At 41.0% G+C, this 17315-nt stretch overlaps 1 protein-coding gene across 3 annotated transcripts in view; it reads left to right on the top strand.

Annotated features, from left to right (window-relative positions):
- Positions 1-17315, top strand: part of TNKS2 (tankyrase 2) — a 69366-nt gene that overhangs the window by 14838 nt on the left and 37213 nt on the right. For all 3 annotated transcript variants that reach the window (XM_026650866.1, XM_026650865.1, XM_026650864.1), the window contains exons 7-11: positions 1969-2035; positions 6680-6866; positions 7643-7764; positions 11239-11330; positions 11412-11490. In XM_026650866.1, coding sequence (XP_026506651.1) covers positions 1969-2035; positions 6680-6866; positions 7643-7764; positions 11239-11330; positions 11412-11490 — 547 coding nt within the window. The remainder of the gene's footprint in view (positions 1-1968; positions 2036-6679; positions 6867-7642; positions 7765-11238; positions 11331-11411; positions 11491-17315) is intronic.

The raw sequence follows: 17315 nt of genomic DNA, 5'->3' as shown, positions 1-17315 counted from the left end.
CCCCACGTTCCAGCCTCTTCCCGGAGCGGCGTGGGGGCAGGGCAGGCTCCGTCCGGTGCACGTCCGGCCGGAGCCGCTCTAGGTAAACACTGGGGGAGGGTGGGGGGGCTGCGAGGGGCTCGTGGGCCGCAGAAAATAGCCCCGCGGGCCGCGTGTTTGAGACCCCTGGTCTAGGTGGTGGTGGTGGGGGATCTGGATACACAGGGAGGAGCGGGGGGGTTCCAGGCGCAAGGGAAATGGGACTCTGCAGGGGCTTCCAGGTGAAGTTGTTGGGGCTCAGTGGAGAGGTCTGGGTGTGGGGATCTCAGCAAGGGGGGTCTGGGTGCTGGTGGAGTGGGGCTTGGTGGGGTGGGGGGTCTGGGTGCAGCTAGATGTTGGTCAGTGGCGTGGGAGTCTGGATGTGGGGGCTCAGGGTGGTACAGAGGTTGGGACATCAGGGTGGGAGTTTGAGTGCAGAGAGCTCAGTGGGGGGTGTCTGGGTGCAGGGATGGGGGTCCGGAGGCAGGGGGTCTGGGTGCAGGGGGTTCCAGATGCAGGGGTTGAGGTTCAGTGGGGGTGGGGTTCAGATATGGAGGGCTAGGGGAGTTCCTGGATGTACCAGGTAAGGCTTGGCAGGGGTGTCTGGGTATGGGAGGTCCGGATGCATAGGAGTTGGGTGGATGGGGGGAGCAGCTCCCTGTATAGTGACCCTTCCCTGCACAGCTGAGGGTTGATGGGGGTAGGAAGCAGGGGGGGATGCTGAGCTTCCTGCAGCTGGGGGAGGTTTCTGGGGGTGGGTCTGACACAGACCCAACCACTCCTTGCAGGGGAAGAGGAAGTCCTGTCCTCTCCTGCCTCCAGCCCAGCCAGGGCTAGCAGCTGAACCCCAGCCCTGCAGTGATTTACCTCTCTGCCAGGTGCTCCGGGTGCCTGAAACGTTGTACCTGTGCTGCTAGGGAGTGGTGCGTGACTGCTCTTGCAGTTTCCCCTTGCTTCTCTGTCAGAAAGTCATTTTTCTGCAGGGAAGCAAAGAAATCTGCGGGGGCCATGAATTCTGCCCCCACGCAGTGGCACAAAATTCCCATGGGAGTAATATATTTGTAAGCATTCACTTAGCATATAAGGGACTTTTGCTATTGCTAAGTATAGAATTGCTAATTGAAACATGGTAAATTCATACAAATTTACAGAAAATATTTAATCTCTAGAAACCTTTTTTTTTTTTAAATTGTGAATAAATAGGCTGAAATTATAGAAAATAGAGTCTTATAAATCTTTATTCCCAACATATCACTTCAGGGTGCATAGAACAGCTGCCTGATCAAAGGGTTGCAAGGCCCTTGTAAACTTGAAACCTTTGTCAGTCCTCCCTTGCTACCCTTGCAATGAGATTGAGTCTCCCTGGCTGTCTAAATTACACTAGCCAGCCACCAAAACAGCTCAGGATCAGGAGGGAGCAGAGGTGGCTTAAACACCTTAGTTTTCCCTCCCTGTGGAGGTGAGGTCTGTGCTGTGTTCTTAGATGTATAGTACGGAATCTTGCTCAGTGATATTAACACTAAACCAATCAGACTTCTTTAGAATGCTAAAGAGATTGTGCAACAAAACTTTTTAGGGATAAAGGAAAAATTACTGTCTTCTTTGAAATAACTTCTCCCAATACAGTGCTTTCCACTTAGTGTAAGTACTGTTTAATTTAATAAAATCTCTGGAACCAAGTCACTTACAACAAATACAATGCAATTTCCATGTGATTATGGAATTCATTGTGCAATTTATTGTGATTATGTTAAGTAGACATTGATTTCAATAACTTTGGAGGTTATTTTCTCATATCTGTTTTCCCCATCTCTTTTCAGTGGGATAGCTGGGTTTTTTAATTTTTAGAATTGTTTGAATGCTACATATTTTTATTTGTAATTTACTGAGTTTACATACTTCTAATCCAAGCATATATAATCATGTTCTCCCCCCCCCCCACCTGCTTAGAGATTTGGTGCCGCTTCACAATGCCTGTTCCTATGGTCATTATGAAGTAACAGAACTTCTAGTAAAGGTTGGTATTTAATTTCATTCCTCTTTCAAACTGGGTGAGATTCTTCTATTGTGAATTTTTCCTGGTTTTTGAGTGTCACTTATCTTCTTGTATCTAAAATCGTTTAAAAAAAAGACAGTAAGGTTTGATATGTCAATTTGATATATGTACACTAACTTCACTCTCCCGCCCAGAATAAGTTAGAAGCATGACCTGTAAAGCAGCTTATAAAAATGCACTGTCGCTTTAAAACTTGAACTGTTCGTGTCAAGATGCAGTTGCAGTGGAAGTCAACAATTGGCTAGGTAAATACATTTCACTTTCAAGTTACGGAGGTGTCATGATGGCTTGTAAGATTAGTGGAGGGCTAGGATTATTAGGGTTTTAAAATATTGTAGAAATACCAACCCAGTAGTTCTAGCACTCTAGATGTAAACAAAGATTTAGCAAAGCTTTTTAAAAAATTGTCAGCTAAAGAGATGATTTGTAAGCCTTGTTCCAGCCCTGTACAAATTAAGGCACCAATCCTGCAACTGTTTACATGCAGGCACAACAGTGCATATCTGTGGAGTCCCATTAAAGCCGCTGGGGCTCTGCATTGACACAACAGTGTGCACGCAAAAATTTGCAGAATTGGGTCTTGAAAAGAGTGAAGTTCATCCATCTCAGACACAAGTATTACTAATAAATGAAATGACATTGTCAGTTCACTTGCAAAAATATTTAACTTAATGTAAATATTTATTTTTATAATAGTATCGAAAATATTCCCTCAGAGCCTAAAACTAGATTTGTTAAAGTAACTATCAATCAGACAGAGATAAAGGGAAGAAAAAAGAAAAATTGCATAGGAAAAAAGATTAACCGTAATTACTTGTGTATATATATTCTGTATATACTCCAGACAACATTTAAACAATTAGTAATCTTTACAAATTTTAGTGTATCTAGAGAATATAAAAATTTAGTGAACTAAAATGCTGAGAGACGGCTCTATATCTGCAACAGTTCTGACATTTTGAACTTTTTTCCTCACTTCAGCCACTGATTAGTTTGCAGGGTTATTAAAAACATCCTTTTGGTCTCCATTTCAGTGGTGCAGAGTTGGGGCCTAACTACAGAATCCTTACTACCCCCTGTGTATTATCTGCTTGCATGGAAATTTTATTCTTACAAACACTTTCCCTCCCTGCCGTCCTCTTTTGTACCCTATATTGAATGTTTGTAGGCACTTCCAGTTTCTTCAGTAAAATGAGAGAAGAACGTCCTAGAAGTGCTGGCAAGACACTTCTGCGCATGCATACACAAACCCTCTGTCTTCCAGGAGAAAGCAGAGCATGAAGGGTCCATGAAAAAATTCAAGTTGTAGCTGAGATTGCAAATATTTAATTAATGTTGAACCCCTGAAAAAGTCATCAGTCTCATGTGGAAATGAACAGTACCACCTTCACTCTGACCCTGTGTCATTGCACACAAACCACTCCCTTCCCCCTCCCCTCCAAACTAGGAGATAAGTGTATTTACTTCCATTGCATCAGTGACTCAAAATATCAAGGGTGGCATGGTAGTTACCAGAGGTGGTTTTACCAGTAAAATTGTGGTTGTTTCCACCCTAGGAAAAACTAATTAATCCCAATTTAAGGCATTTTCTGTTTTAAAAACTGCTTCATAATTGCACTTAGTTTTAGCTACATATTCAAGTTGTGGTTAATAAGGTAGGGTTGTACAAATGAAAAGTAAAATTGCAGTAGGTGTAATGTAATTATAATACTGAACATCGGAATGTCTGTCTGCATTTTGGTTTGGTATTTTCTCAAGGAAGCTATACATGTTATGATTCATATTTCAGTTTTCAATGTTATATAAACATTAAAAACATTTGATTATATGAAACGACAGTAATGCAGAGTTGTAGGCTTGAAGCATTAAGCAATCAGAAGCATGCAGAATTGCAGACTACCAATCCAGGTCCATTTGACCGTGCTGCATTCTGTATCAGAAGACCAACTTTGATGTAGTGGATAGATGGAGCCTATTCCTCAATTTTGAATGGATGTATCCAAAGTTTGAAAAGATTTGTTCTGTGCTTGCTGAAACTTGCTGGACACTGATACAATTATTTTTCTCAGTTTAAGATAGTATTTACCAGTGCCCTGTCCTACACCATTTTCCCCTAGGAAATAGTCAGCGTTGCCAAAACCTGAAGTGGTTTAACTGGATTATCTTACTCTTGTTGTTAGGCTTATTGTCTGCTGCTAAATTGTAAACTGAAACATTTAAACTGCATTCAGTAGTTTAAAATACACTTAAGCAGGTGTGCACTGTGTTTTACATTATAGAAAACCGTTCTTGCCTTCTTTAAGAACGTAACTAGACCACTAGGAAAAGAGAGGTTTCCACACCTTTTCCGGAATACACCATTTGGTGTATCAAATGTGGTGTTGTATTGTGAGACTTAACATGGATGCTTATATCTGGGTGTACAAACCTTTTAAGAACCAAACCAATACTTAGGGTCATACCAGATGGTGGTAATAATTCTTACATAATACAATAGAACCTCAGAGTTACAAGCACCAGAGTTATGAACTGACTAGTCAACCACACACCTCATTTGGAACTGAAACTACGCAATCAGGCAGCAGCAGAGACTAAAAAAAAAGCAAATACAGTACAGTACTGTGTTAAATGTAAACTACTAAAAATAATAAAGGGAAAGCCGCATTTTTCTTCATAGTAAAGTTTCAAAGCTGTATGAAGTCAATGTTCAATTGTAAACTTTTGAAAGAACAACCATAACGTTTTATTCAAAGTTACAAACATTTCAGAGTTACAAACAACGTCCATTCTCAAGGCGTTCGTAACTGAGGTTCTACTGTATGTACATGTAAAAAACAAGAAATTTCAAAAATTCCTTGACTTCACAGGCAAGCAATATAAAGAGGGTTTTTGAAGTGTCTTTTTATGAAAAATTACATTGAAATGTCTCTATCTTAGACACAGATGTTACGGTTCTGTGTAATGGAAGGCACAGGCCTGGCATCAGACTTAAGGCTTAGTGGATGACTAAAAATGCATTTGCATGTTTAAGATTTTTAGGTTTAACCTTAACTTGGCACTTACAGGATTTTTTTAATACAATATTTTAAATATTTTTTCCCCTTAAGTAACTGATAACTATTTAAAACCTTAATTTAGCTTAGATTTTTACCTGGAGATGTTTTTTATAGTTTAAAATTGCAGGTAAGTATAAAAGTATGTACAGAATTACTTTAAATTTTTAGAAGAAAAATATGTAACTCAAGTAGATACAAAATACAGACTATTTTGTCCTGGGCATACAGACACAACTGTGTTTCTAATCCCAAACTACTAAATTTTGATGATTTGTAGGGGAAAGAATCTGCAACTCATTTTGAAATATATGTATTTTAAAACTAGTTAAAAGTTCAAACTATTAAGAATTTTCTTGCTGCGTTAGCAGATTTATGTTGACTGACAATTTGTGACAAAAGAAGTGCTTCTCAGCATTTGAAGGCAAGTGACAGGATGAGGATTAGTGTTGCAATAAACTTTTTGTTAGTATTTTGTTATGTAACAAAAAATGTTAATTTTTAAAAAATGTGACTCTTAGAGTAAATAGAAGTTGCCTTGAAGCAACTGAGTTTCTAAACATTTTCTTGTTCACAGACTGATTTATCATTTTGTCAAAAACTGTCAACTTCCTCTTGGGAAACGGTAGCTCTTACTTAGGCTAAAGAACCATTCAGTTATGTAGAGAATAATGATGGAAGGATGATAATATAGTCGTGATAATAGTGAGAGGAAGGATGATCCAGTGGTTAGAGAGCTAGCCTAGAGTTTGGGAGACTTAGGCTCAATTCCCTGCTCCGACACTGGGCACATCACTTAGGGCTTGTCTACACTTAAAATGCTACAGCGGCTCAGCTGCGCTGCTGCAGCACTTCAGTGTAGACCAGGGGTCAGCAGCCTTCGGCATGCGGCCCATCAGGGTAATCCACTGGCAGGCCGTGAGACGTGTTTAGGTTGACCATCTAGTGGCCACGGTTCGCCGTTCCCAGCCACTGGGAGCTGCGGGGGGCCACGCCTGCAGTCAGTCAACCTAAACACATCTCGCAGCCCGCCAGCGAATTACTCTAATGGGGCGCGTGCCGAAGTTTGCCGACACCTGGTATAGACGCTAACTGGAGAGGTTCTGTTGTCATAGGTAATTCACCTCCCCAAAAGTTGAAATTCTTCAGTCGACCACGTGCTGTCTGCACTGGGACTTAGGTCATCCTAACTGTGCCGCTCAGGTTTGGATTTTTCACACCACTGAGTGATGTCATTGTGCTGACCTAATTTTCTAGAGTAGACTAGGCCTTTAGTTTCTTTGTATCTCACTTCCCTATCTATAAAATGGGGATAGTAATATTGCCCTACCTCACAGGTGTGTTGTAAGGATAAATTCATTACAGATTATGAGGCACTCTGATGGTATGGTAATGGGGGCTGTATAAGGACTTACAATAGATATTTCTGGAAAAATATCTTGGAAACTGTGTGCATATATATACTTATATATTTATCTTGCTGTCTGCTTTGTTGCAATTAATAATTGCAATTTTTCTTTAATAGTCTGCTTTGTTTTTGTAACTTTCCCAGCATGGAGCATGTGTGAATGCTATGGATCTGTGGCAGTTCACTCCTCTGCATGAAGCAGCTTCTAAGAACAGGGTGGAAGTGTGTTCTCTCTTGTTAAGTTATGGTGCTGATCCAACACTGTTGAACTGTCACAATAAAAGCACCATTGATTTAGCCCCAACACCTCAATTAAAAGAACGATTGGCATGTGAGTATAAAGTGAATGTGAAACTGAATAGGATAGTTGGCATTTCATAGCTCATCTCCAATTGATCAGTTGTTTTTCTTTGTAATATGTGCCTTAAGTTTTGTAAACAGTATCACACTGATATCAAGTTTGGGAGAAAGTGTTTACATTCTGCAAACAATTGTGTAATGCCTACCTGAAGATTATATTATCCTAAAAACATGAAATAGTTTCAAATATATACAACTAACAGGCCCTTTTGAACCTAGATTTAAAAACTGATTTTAGTTACTATTCAACAGTCTTGTGGCTTGTAATGGCTTGTGTAGATTTTTCTTTCCTGGAATCCTGTTTTCTTCCTGCTGCTTCCCCACTTCTCCCTATGATCTTTCCAAAAACTTATTCACAGCAACACCATTTTTCTCTTCAGCAAAGATCATTTGAACAAAAACAACAACAAAAAAACAGCATAATTACTTAGAACTCTGAATACACTTGTTCTGAAGATGAAATGCTACCGCTTTCTCTCAACTTCTAAAGTGGAGAATTGAGACATGAGTTCTGTCTGGCATAGCTAAGGAATCCTCATGCTCAGCCTATGCATGGACAAAGTAGTAATTTTCTGGAGTATATAGAGTGCTGGGTTACATCCATATAATGAGCCCGTTTACAGTAAATTACTAGAAATGGCTTTCTAAGTTCTCTCCCATGCACTGAAAGGAGCATTTCCCTACTAGAAGCAAACAATCCCTTTAATACCTTCCAGACCTATAAAGAATATAATCTTTCTTTTCCAGATGAATTCAAAGGTCACTCCTTGCTACAGGCGGCACGAGAATCAGATGTAGCTCGCATCAAAAAATATCTTTCTTTGGAAACAGTGAATTTCAAGCATCCTCAAACTCATGAAACAGCATTGGTAATATTTCAAATGTATTAGTGATTTAAGATGTGTGGTGGCTAAACTAAATATGTTTGGCAATGCTTTAAAACAGACAAATTCCAATTTCTGAGACCCTGACTTTGATAAAGATTGGCAAGTCAACTCTAGTGTATAATAAGTTATAAGATAACACATCTAGAGTATCCTTTGTAATTTAAACTTTTCACATTCCTGTCAAGTCTTGCAGGATAGTTCGCTGCTACCATATCAGCGAAAGGTTGTACCCAATTTGTCTATTTTCTCTAGGTCGTCTCTACCACTGTTTGTCATCTTTCTCAATCCACTGAATACTTGAGTTTCTAAGTTTTCTTCTACATATATTAGCTTACATTTTTTTCAGGTTGAACCACACTTACTGTCTGCTCCTATTGCTAATCTCTTCTAATGGCTTTTATAGTTCTATCCTTGTTGGTGTTTTTCACTGTAATTTCATATGCATGTTTCATCAGTGAATTGAAAGAATAAAGATAAGCTCAGTCTAATGCCAACTGCTGCAGCACTGCAGTAGGCAGCTTTCTCTCTGCCTCTATTCCTGACACAGCCATTTATCCTAATTTTTTTTTTTTGCTTAGAATCCAGCCAGTTTTCAATCCATATGAAAAGTGTTTGGTGCCTTCATCTAGAAATTTTAGTAATTGTTAAAATAAGTCAGATTTGTGTGGCTTGATCATTACAAACTCATGCTTGATTCCCACTCTCTTGCTTTTGATTACTTTATTCTGATAGTTATTATATGTTGAGGGAGGAAATGGCAAACAAAGTAAAAGGAAAGAGAGATGAGGAAAGAACAGAAAATGCTATTGTGTAATATCCTTTATATGGCCCATGGTACAAAATTCACGGCCATGAAAAATGCATCATGGACCATGAAATCTGGCCTTTTGTGTGCTTTTACCCTATACTATACAGATTTCACGGGGGAGACGAATGTTTCTCAAAGGGGTCCTGACCTAAAAAGGGGTTGTGGGGGGTGTGTCACAAGGTTATTTTAGGGGGGGTTGTGGTATTGCCACCCTTACTTCTGCACTGCCTTTAGAGCTGGGTGGCCAGAGGGCGGCGGCTGTTGGCCTGGCACCCAGCCAGCAGCAGCACAGAAGTAAGGGTGGCAATACCATACGATGCCACCTTACTTCTGCACTGCTGCCTTCAGAGATGGGCGGCCGGAGAGTGTGGCTGCTGACCGAGGTCCTAGCTCTGCAGGCAGCAGCTTAGACGTAAGGGTTGCAATATGGTACCATGCCATCCTTACTTCTGTACTGCTGCTGGCAGTGGCTCCCTGCCAGCAGTCATTGCTCTCTGGCCACCCAGCTCTGAAGGCAGCGCTGCTGCCAGCAGAAGTAAGGGTAGCAGTAACTCAAACCCCCTACAATAACCTTGTGACCCCCCACAACACCTTTTTGGGTCAGGACCCTTATAAGTACAACATTATGAAATTTCAGATATAAATATCTGAAATCAAGAAATTCTTGATTTTTAAAATCATATGACCATGAAATTTGAAATTTAGTAGGGCCCTAAGCATGACCTAGTTACAGTTCCTGAAAAGCGTTTTTGCCAGAAATACTGGATTACATGGTCCAGATTCAGCCAATGTAACGTCCCTTGCCTTTTTCTTGTTCCAGGGATGAATTTAGTCTAGTAAAACTATGCAAATATTAAGAGCCTGAAACTAGATTTCCTAATATATTTATATAAATAATAATTAAATAAATTTTGTTGCTAGCTATTTGAATGATTTTATAAGTTCAACCTCCAAACCTAAAACTGCTCTTACTATACTGATTCTCAAGTCAAAGAAATAAAATGGGTAAAATCCTGGCTCGATTGAAGTCAATGGCAAAACTCTCATTGACTTCATTGGGGCCAGGATTTCATCCAATATGTACAAATTATTGATCCATCTCTGTAATTAACATAGACTTCAAGATTCTCAAAGTCCTAGGTACTGTTATACCAAACTTTATCCGCCTCAGTTAAGTGGGCTATACTGAGAATCTTCTCCCATACACTAATATTAGAGTTTTTAGTTTGTTTTTCTTTGGCTTGGTATCAACCTTGGTATCCTTTTTATGGGTTATCAATCAAACATAGAAACATAGCTCTTCGATAGTTATAGACCACATACCTCAACCCCGATTGGTAGTTGTAATTTTCTATTCTGGAACTGTTAAAATGGAGACAGACCAGCTTGTGGTTAATTGTTGGGGTGTAGAAGTACAGGTGGTCTAAAGGTAAGATGTAGGGTGAGAAGTCCAGAAATCTTTGTTGTATTCCCTCTGGTCCAGATGCCCATGTGACATTAAGCAAGTCACTTAATCACTGTCTGCCTATTTCCTCATCTGTAAAATGGAGATATTTGCTTTACCATGAATATTGAGACTAAAGCCTGGATATTTAGACATTGCTGCACTCAGCATTGCAGCACCTAAGTCTCATGTTCAAAAGGGATTTAGTCACTTAGGAGCTAAAATCTTTTTGGCTGTCAATGGGTTTTTGGCTCCTAAATCTCTTTTGAAGATGAGACTTAGGCTCCTAGATCAGTTAGGTGTTGCAACTCTGAGCACAGCAACACCTGAATACCTTTAAAAATCTGGGCCAGATTCCTTGTTTTAAAGCACTTCGAGATCAGTTTCATTTAAGTGCTCATATACCTTTCATGTATTTATGTGCCATTTCTAGAACCTATGCCTCTAGTTATTAATATATTAATTATTAAATCCCTCAGGAGTAGGATACTATGTAAGCTTAAAAGTACTGAAGTCTGCTCTGTGGTTGAAGTAATCAGTAGGACTGTTTTCCAAGCTAATCTAAGCATAAAAGGACAATTGTATAATAATAATTGTTCTATTATTGCAGCAACATCCCCAATGTACAGTGACAGTCTTCTTTAGCTGTTTAGTTGGACAGAACTCATTTCATTGTAATAGGATATTGTTACAGGATAATGTCTCCCACTTTAAAAGTGTTTCTCCCAAACTCGTGTATCAACAGTAGATTTGCAGTAACACATGTTTTCCACTGGTGAGAGAGGACTCTACCCTTAAGGTATTTTCTCCTCTCAAATGTATCTTCTTGTTACCAGTTTGTCTAACTGCAGTTGTATTAAGCTAACAGAGGAATATAGAACATGTTATCTACCTGTTTTTTAATTTACTGGTTCTGTGTTCATTAATTTCCCCAACATTATTATATTATACTGGAAGTCAGAATAGATAGCCCCTTCTGGCCTTAGAATCTACAACTTAGTGTTAGAAATTTAGTTAAATGCTGTGTTGGAAAATCATGGTACAAACCCACATGTAGGTCCCATTGAAATTAATAGTACTCTGCATGGGTCTGTTCTAGCAGTTCCTGACACAGGATCTTGCTTTAGTTTGCTGTTCATTAGCAACTAATAAAATGCTGTATATAACAAGAGCATTATTAATGCTGCAATTTTGAAATATTTAGCACTGTGCTGCTGCATCTCCGTATCCCAAGAGAAAGCAAGTCTGTGAATTACTTCTGAGAAAAGGAGCCAACATCAATGAAAAGACAAAAGAGTGAGTGCTACTGATGGATGCTATTGATCAGGATAATTTTATAGCATACAACTTAATTGTAATATTTATTTTTTAATAAAGCTTCTTGACACCTCTCCATGTGGCATCAGAAAAAGCGCATAATGATGTCGTTGAAGTTGTTGTGAAGCATGAAGCTAAGGTATGACTTACTTCCTGTATTTCTTTGGCTAGAATTATCTATAAGATGTAACATTGTAGCACGAAGTTGACAGAAAGACTGCAGTTGTAAATTCAGTATTGTGCATAGAATTAGTTTTTGTAAGTATAGATGTTTACATATGCAAGACAGAGAGATGATACACACACTTGTATAGAATTATGTATATAGACTTCATACATTTGTAAAGTTTTAAGACACAAAACCCTGTAGTTTGACTAATTACTACTACTTTCACTAAGTATGGAAAAAAGATGTATTTGGTGCTTAATTACAAGCAATAGAATTGTGAAGGTGTTTTACAAAAACACAACGGAGAGAGGAGGTCGCAAATAAACTAGTTAGAAGAATAGTATGTAAGAGATCTGGGGCTTAAATTCAAAAAGATAAAATGGAGAAAAATTTAAATGGTGTCACTGGCAATAAAATTAAGATCATGTCAAGATGTTGCACAGCTGCACTGCATTTTGGTCAAGTTTTCACATAGAAAGTATGGAAATAGGGTGTGCCACTTACTGTAATCACATTGAACAAGACAGCTAAAATAAGACTTAGGATTCTGATTTTTGGAACTTGATTACAGGCTGGCTGCTGTAGGACTTCTGACATGGCTATTGAGAGAAGCAGAGAGAAGAATAGAAAGCTACTTGTTGTAGGGTTGAGTTACTGAATTTCTTAGTTATTAGAAAAATCCAGAGGTTTCTCAAATCAGAATAGCCAATATTAGCTGATGTAGACAAAGCTGTTCTGTACATCTTATTTAGTAGTTAAACAGTGACAGAATCGTAGAAGATTAGAGTTGGAAGAGATCTCAGGAGGTCATTCAGTCCAACCCCCTGCTCAAAGCAGGACCAACCCCAACTAAATCATCTCACCTAGGGCTTTGTTAAGCTAGGCCTTAAAAATCTCTTAAGGATGGAGATTCCACCACCTCCCTTGGTAAGCCATTCCAGTGCTTCACCACCCTCCTAGTGAAATAGTTTTTCCTAATATCCAACCTAGACCTCCCCCACTGCAACTTGAGACCATTGCTCCTTGTTCCATTATCTCCCACCACTGAGAACAGCCTAGGTCCATCCTCTTTGGAACCCCCCTTCAGGTAGTTGAAGGCTGCTATCAAATCCCCCCCTCACTCTTCTCTTCTGCAGACTAAATAAGCCCAGTTCCCTCAGCATCTCCTCATAAGTCATGTGCCCCAGCCCCCTAATAATTTTCGTTGCCCTCCGGTGGACTCTCTCCAATTTGTCCACATCCTTTCTGTAGTGGGGGGGCCAAAATGTGGCCTCCCCAGTGCTGAATAGAGGGGAATAATCACTTCCCTCGATCTGCTGGCAGTGCTCCTACTAATGCAGCCCAATATGCCGTTAAATTCCTTAAACTTCAGTAACATACTGAGTATTTCCTTATATGCAGCGTAATAGGAATGTATTACTGCAGTTGAGAATTTTCACAGTTTCCTTTTCAAGTCATTTCTAATGCATTCTAGGCCATGTTTTAGTGGTCTAATACACCTTCAGCCTTACTGAACTTGTATTAATAAAGCAGTAAGATTTTCTTTTTGAAGCTGTGGTACTTTCCAAGAGCTGTTGTTAAATGCTGAACTTCAAAGAAAAATGCATCCTCTCTTAGCCTAGATGCTGTGTTCAAGAGTAGACTAGATATTTTGTGTTCCTTTTTTAAGTCTTAGCATTACCATTGTCAATTAAATGAACTATTTGCCATGTGGAGTGAGAATTGCTACTCTAAGCCATCTTCCCTAATATCTCAACCCGCCATGTTTATTCCTCCCTAGCACTTCACAGAGCACTCTCTGGGTGGCTCCCCTACCCGGCAGCAGTGTGTCATATTGAGGCTTCTAGCTATAGGGCAAATGGGTGAAGAGTGGGTCCCCCTTTATGGTGGACAGGGTAATCATTCAGGGAATGTGCCCCTTTTGTATCTTGAGGTTTTCTGGTCTACTTTGGCTGATATGAAAGGGAAGGAAAACAGGCTTCCCTTGCATGATGTTGGTTGAAGCAGAGCTCCAGACTCCTCCCTGGTATTGGCTCTTTAAACTCCATGTTGAAGCTAAGGGTATGTCTACACAGCAACGTAAGCCTAGGGTTAGTGGGACTAGTCAGTTGACCCATGTCAGAGAACCCTGTGCTTGAATGTTAACACTGTATTTTAACCCTATGCTTAGAATTTTCTGACCTGTGCTCGAACCTAGGGCTCTGGCATCCACACTGCAGTGCACAGATCTGAGTCAAAGTAACCCTATCCCAGAGTGGGTAGCACCCCACTCCCCATTGTCGACACTCTAGCCCTACGAATGTGTTGCACTGTGGGAAAACACTACTGCCCACCCTGTTTCCTAACTGTAGTGGTGCCATTGATGGGACTCAGGTGCCCATAAGGAGTCAACGAGTACATAAACTTCATAACTAGCTCCTTTGGTGGCTGTCTCAGGAGAATGACTGCAGTTTGAGGAGGCTTTATACTGAACTACCATCTAATCTGAGAATTGGGCTCTCTACCTCTAGGCTGAGTCACATTGTCAGGAAAATGCCCATTTGCACCTGTTCTCAGGATAATTAGGATATCAGTGCCCACGACTTTCAAACTATCAAAATTAAACTTTGAAATTCTTCATTTTTAAAATGGGATGTTTAGCGAGGTTGTTTTTGTTTGGTTGGTTTTTTATTTATTTTTGTCTGTTTTGATATTTGACGTAAAAAGTAGGTTTCAGAGGAAAATTGCGCACACACCCCAGCCTGGCTGCTGCCAACTGCAGAGCAGTGAAGTGCATTCCCCAGGGCTCGGGGTGCAGTGTGCTCCAGCACCCTCCTGAGATCCCTTATCCCTGCCCCTGCTGCACCCTGGGGGGCAGGGATAAAGGATCCCTGGGTAGATGTGGGGGAGTTTTGAGGCTGGCTTCCACTCTCTGTCCTCACAGCGCACATTTCCCAGGCACCCCTGCCCAGGGATGGCTGGGGGGGGCCAGGAGCAAAGGCCAGAGAGTGGAGCAGGAACTGCCCTACAGGGAGGCAGATCGGCAGATCGGATTTAGCATGGCCACAGGCCAGGGGAGGGATGACCCTCAACAGCCAGGAGCTGCCTCCCACTTGTCAGCTTTGCTTCCTGCTCCGAGCATGTTCCACGCAGCAGCAAGGAGGAGCTGGAGCAGGAAGTGGGAGTGCACTTGGCCAGGCAGTAATGGCTCTTCTGCTACCGGGAACTCTGGGATACATCTGGAGGACTTCCAGAACCAGAGTTAAGCGAGGGTGGCATGCACACAGGAAAGCAATAGGGCTCAGACCCTCCATCCCTGCAAGGTCCTGGGACCCTAGATCTGACTCCTAGGTTAGCACAATTGATGTGTGGACACAAGCGTAGTTAAGCTTGAGCCCAGGCTCAGGCCTGGGTTTACATTGCTATGTAGACATACCCTGAGAGGACTGGCAGGTTGGAGTGGCTGGTGGGGGGGAAACATATGGAGACTGAGTATTGTGTTCTCCACTGGTGCTAGTGTAAGATGCAGTAGTGGAGTTCCTCTTACAGCAGCTTCTGTGGCAATGGCAGGCACACCCTTAGCAGAGCAGCTGTCTGGGTTAGCAGCAGGCTCAGTACCAACTTAAGTGAGGGCTAAAATTGTTAAGCATAGCTGCCCTTAAGATTTGGTGAAGGAAGGGTCAGCAAAATAACTTGTGCCAACACCTCTAGCTACCAATTATTCCTGTCCATCATTCTCTGACTGCTTTGCACAGGCATTGCCTAAGGATTTTGGAGAGGGTTAGTGAAATAATTTTCTGGGTAAAACCCCAACTTTACTGATTCATTTTAAATAAATGTACTGGAAGTTAAGGGTTGCGGGATCCTTAGGTCTCTGCTACCCTTTTGCTGTAAAATAAAAGCCCAGCTGCTTGTTGTATTCAACATTAGCGACTGGCTTACATTTTTCATATTTTCTAGGTTACTTTTGCAGGGCTGGCCCACAACATTCTGGCACCTGAGGCGGGGAGCTCAAATGACGCCCCCATGCCTCCTTGCTTGGGCCAAAACTTTGAAAGGTCTCAATTCTGCCTTCTTCCTGTTCTACTTCTCTGATGGTACTGCTCTGCTACCTACCCCAATAAAGGAGAACTAACAACTTTAAAAGGCCTTGTTCAAAAATTTTAATTAACACTTAACTTTCAAATGCCTGAACAGCAAATGTAACTTTTCTTGTCTGCATAGTAAACACTGGCATTTTTATCTGTTTGAATAATCAAAGTGGTGCTTTCCGTGTCGTCTTGGTTGCAAAGATTTGAACTGTTTCCTGATGGTCCACGGTCTGGACCAGCTCATGATCTATTGAGATGGTTGCAAGGCCGACCAGGCTCTCCTGTGTTATTGTGGAGCGTAGATGTGTTTTTGTTAACTTCAGCTTGAAGAAGCTGCGTTCTCCATTGGCAGCTGTTACAGGAAGTGTTAGAAGTATGCACAGAGCAACAAAAGCATTTGGAAAGAGGGTGGTCATCTTATTTGTGCACATATATTCCAGAACAGCCTTTGGAATTGATCCTGCTGAAATGTATCTTGAAAGGGCTTTCAGTTCATCACCTAAATCACTCGCATCAATATCGCGCATGTCATGATGTGTCAACACTGTCTCTAGTGTCCTGCATTGCTGGTGTAGGTCTTCTTCAGGTATAGTGAGGAGTTTTGGAATATCATGCAACATCCCAAATATACTGCTGTGTTCCTGGAGCTGCATGAAACATTCTTCAACTGACTGTATTGCACAATCTAGCACCTGGTTAAAGAATTCAACTTTGAATTGTTGTTTGGGGTCTCTTATGGGATTATCCCGTGCCTCGTAATCAAAATGTCTTCTTCGGTGACTCTTGTATTCTTGAATGGGTGGGAAAATAGCTTCAATGTGAAATTCCTCTGCCAACTTCTGTGCACTCTTCAGAACGTTTTGAAATCCCTCATCTGACCAGTAAGACTGAAGGTATGACTTTGCTTTGTCCAGTTGTTCCATTGCTCCAGATATATCAAGGTCAACACCTTGGAGTCTCTTGCTTACAACATTTATTTCAAGCAGTATATCATGTCACAACACTAAGCCCCACAGAAATTTGAAATTATGTATGTTTCTGGTGATTCCATTTCCCTCTGCCACTGTTCTCCCACGAACAGTTCCTGTCATAGCATTATCCTCCATAATGGCAACTATGGCATCATCTATCTTCCCAATTTGGTGTTTGATAGGCTTTATCGCCTCCACTCAACTTTCCCATCGCATGGCACTCAGTGGTTTCAGTGTCAGAGAGGATGTTCCCAGATGTTGCTTCAAAATTTGCCATCAATGAGTTGATGCAGAGAAAAATACATAGATGCTTTGAATTACATTAAAAAATTCAGCAGCCTCACTAGAAGCTGATGCTGCATCACTGACCACCAAGTTCAATGAATGAGAACTGCATGGGACAAAAAAAGCTTGAGGGTTTAACTCTCGGATCCATATCTGCACTTCTCTGTTCTTTTCTCTCATGTTTGCACCATTATAGTAGCCATGACCTCTCATGTCAGCTATCGCAATTCTTGTATCTTCCAGCTTTTTAAGAAGCACATTTGTCATACCAGCTCCTATAGTATCAATGTCAATAAATTCTAGAACATGCTCTCTGACAGTCACCCTTGCAGGGACATTTTCACTAGGTTCTGTCGTCGTTACAAAACGCACCATTAAAGTCATTTGTTCCGTATGGCTGATGTCAGGTGTGCAGTCCAGAATAACAGAGTAATATCTTGCTGACTTCAGATCTACCACAATCTTCTGT

This window comes from Terrapene carolina, unplaced genomic scaffold, assembly GCF_002925995.2.
Source record: "Terrapene carolina triunguis isolate 2854851 unplaced genomic scaffold, T_m_triunguis-2.0 Scaffold95, whole genome shotgun sequence".
Lineage (NCBI taxonomy): Eukaryota > Metazoa > Chordata > Testudines > Emydidae > Terrapene > Terrapene triunguis.
Note: the sequence above shows the minus strand (reverse complement) of the source record. Positions and strands in the feature narration are given on the sequence as shown.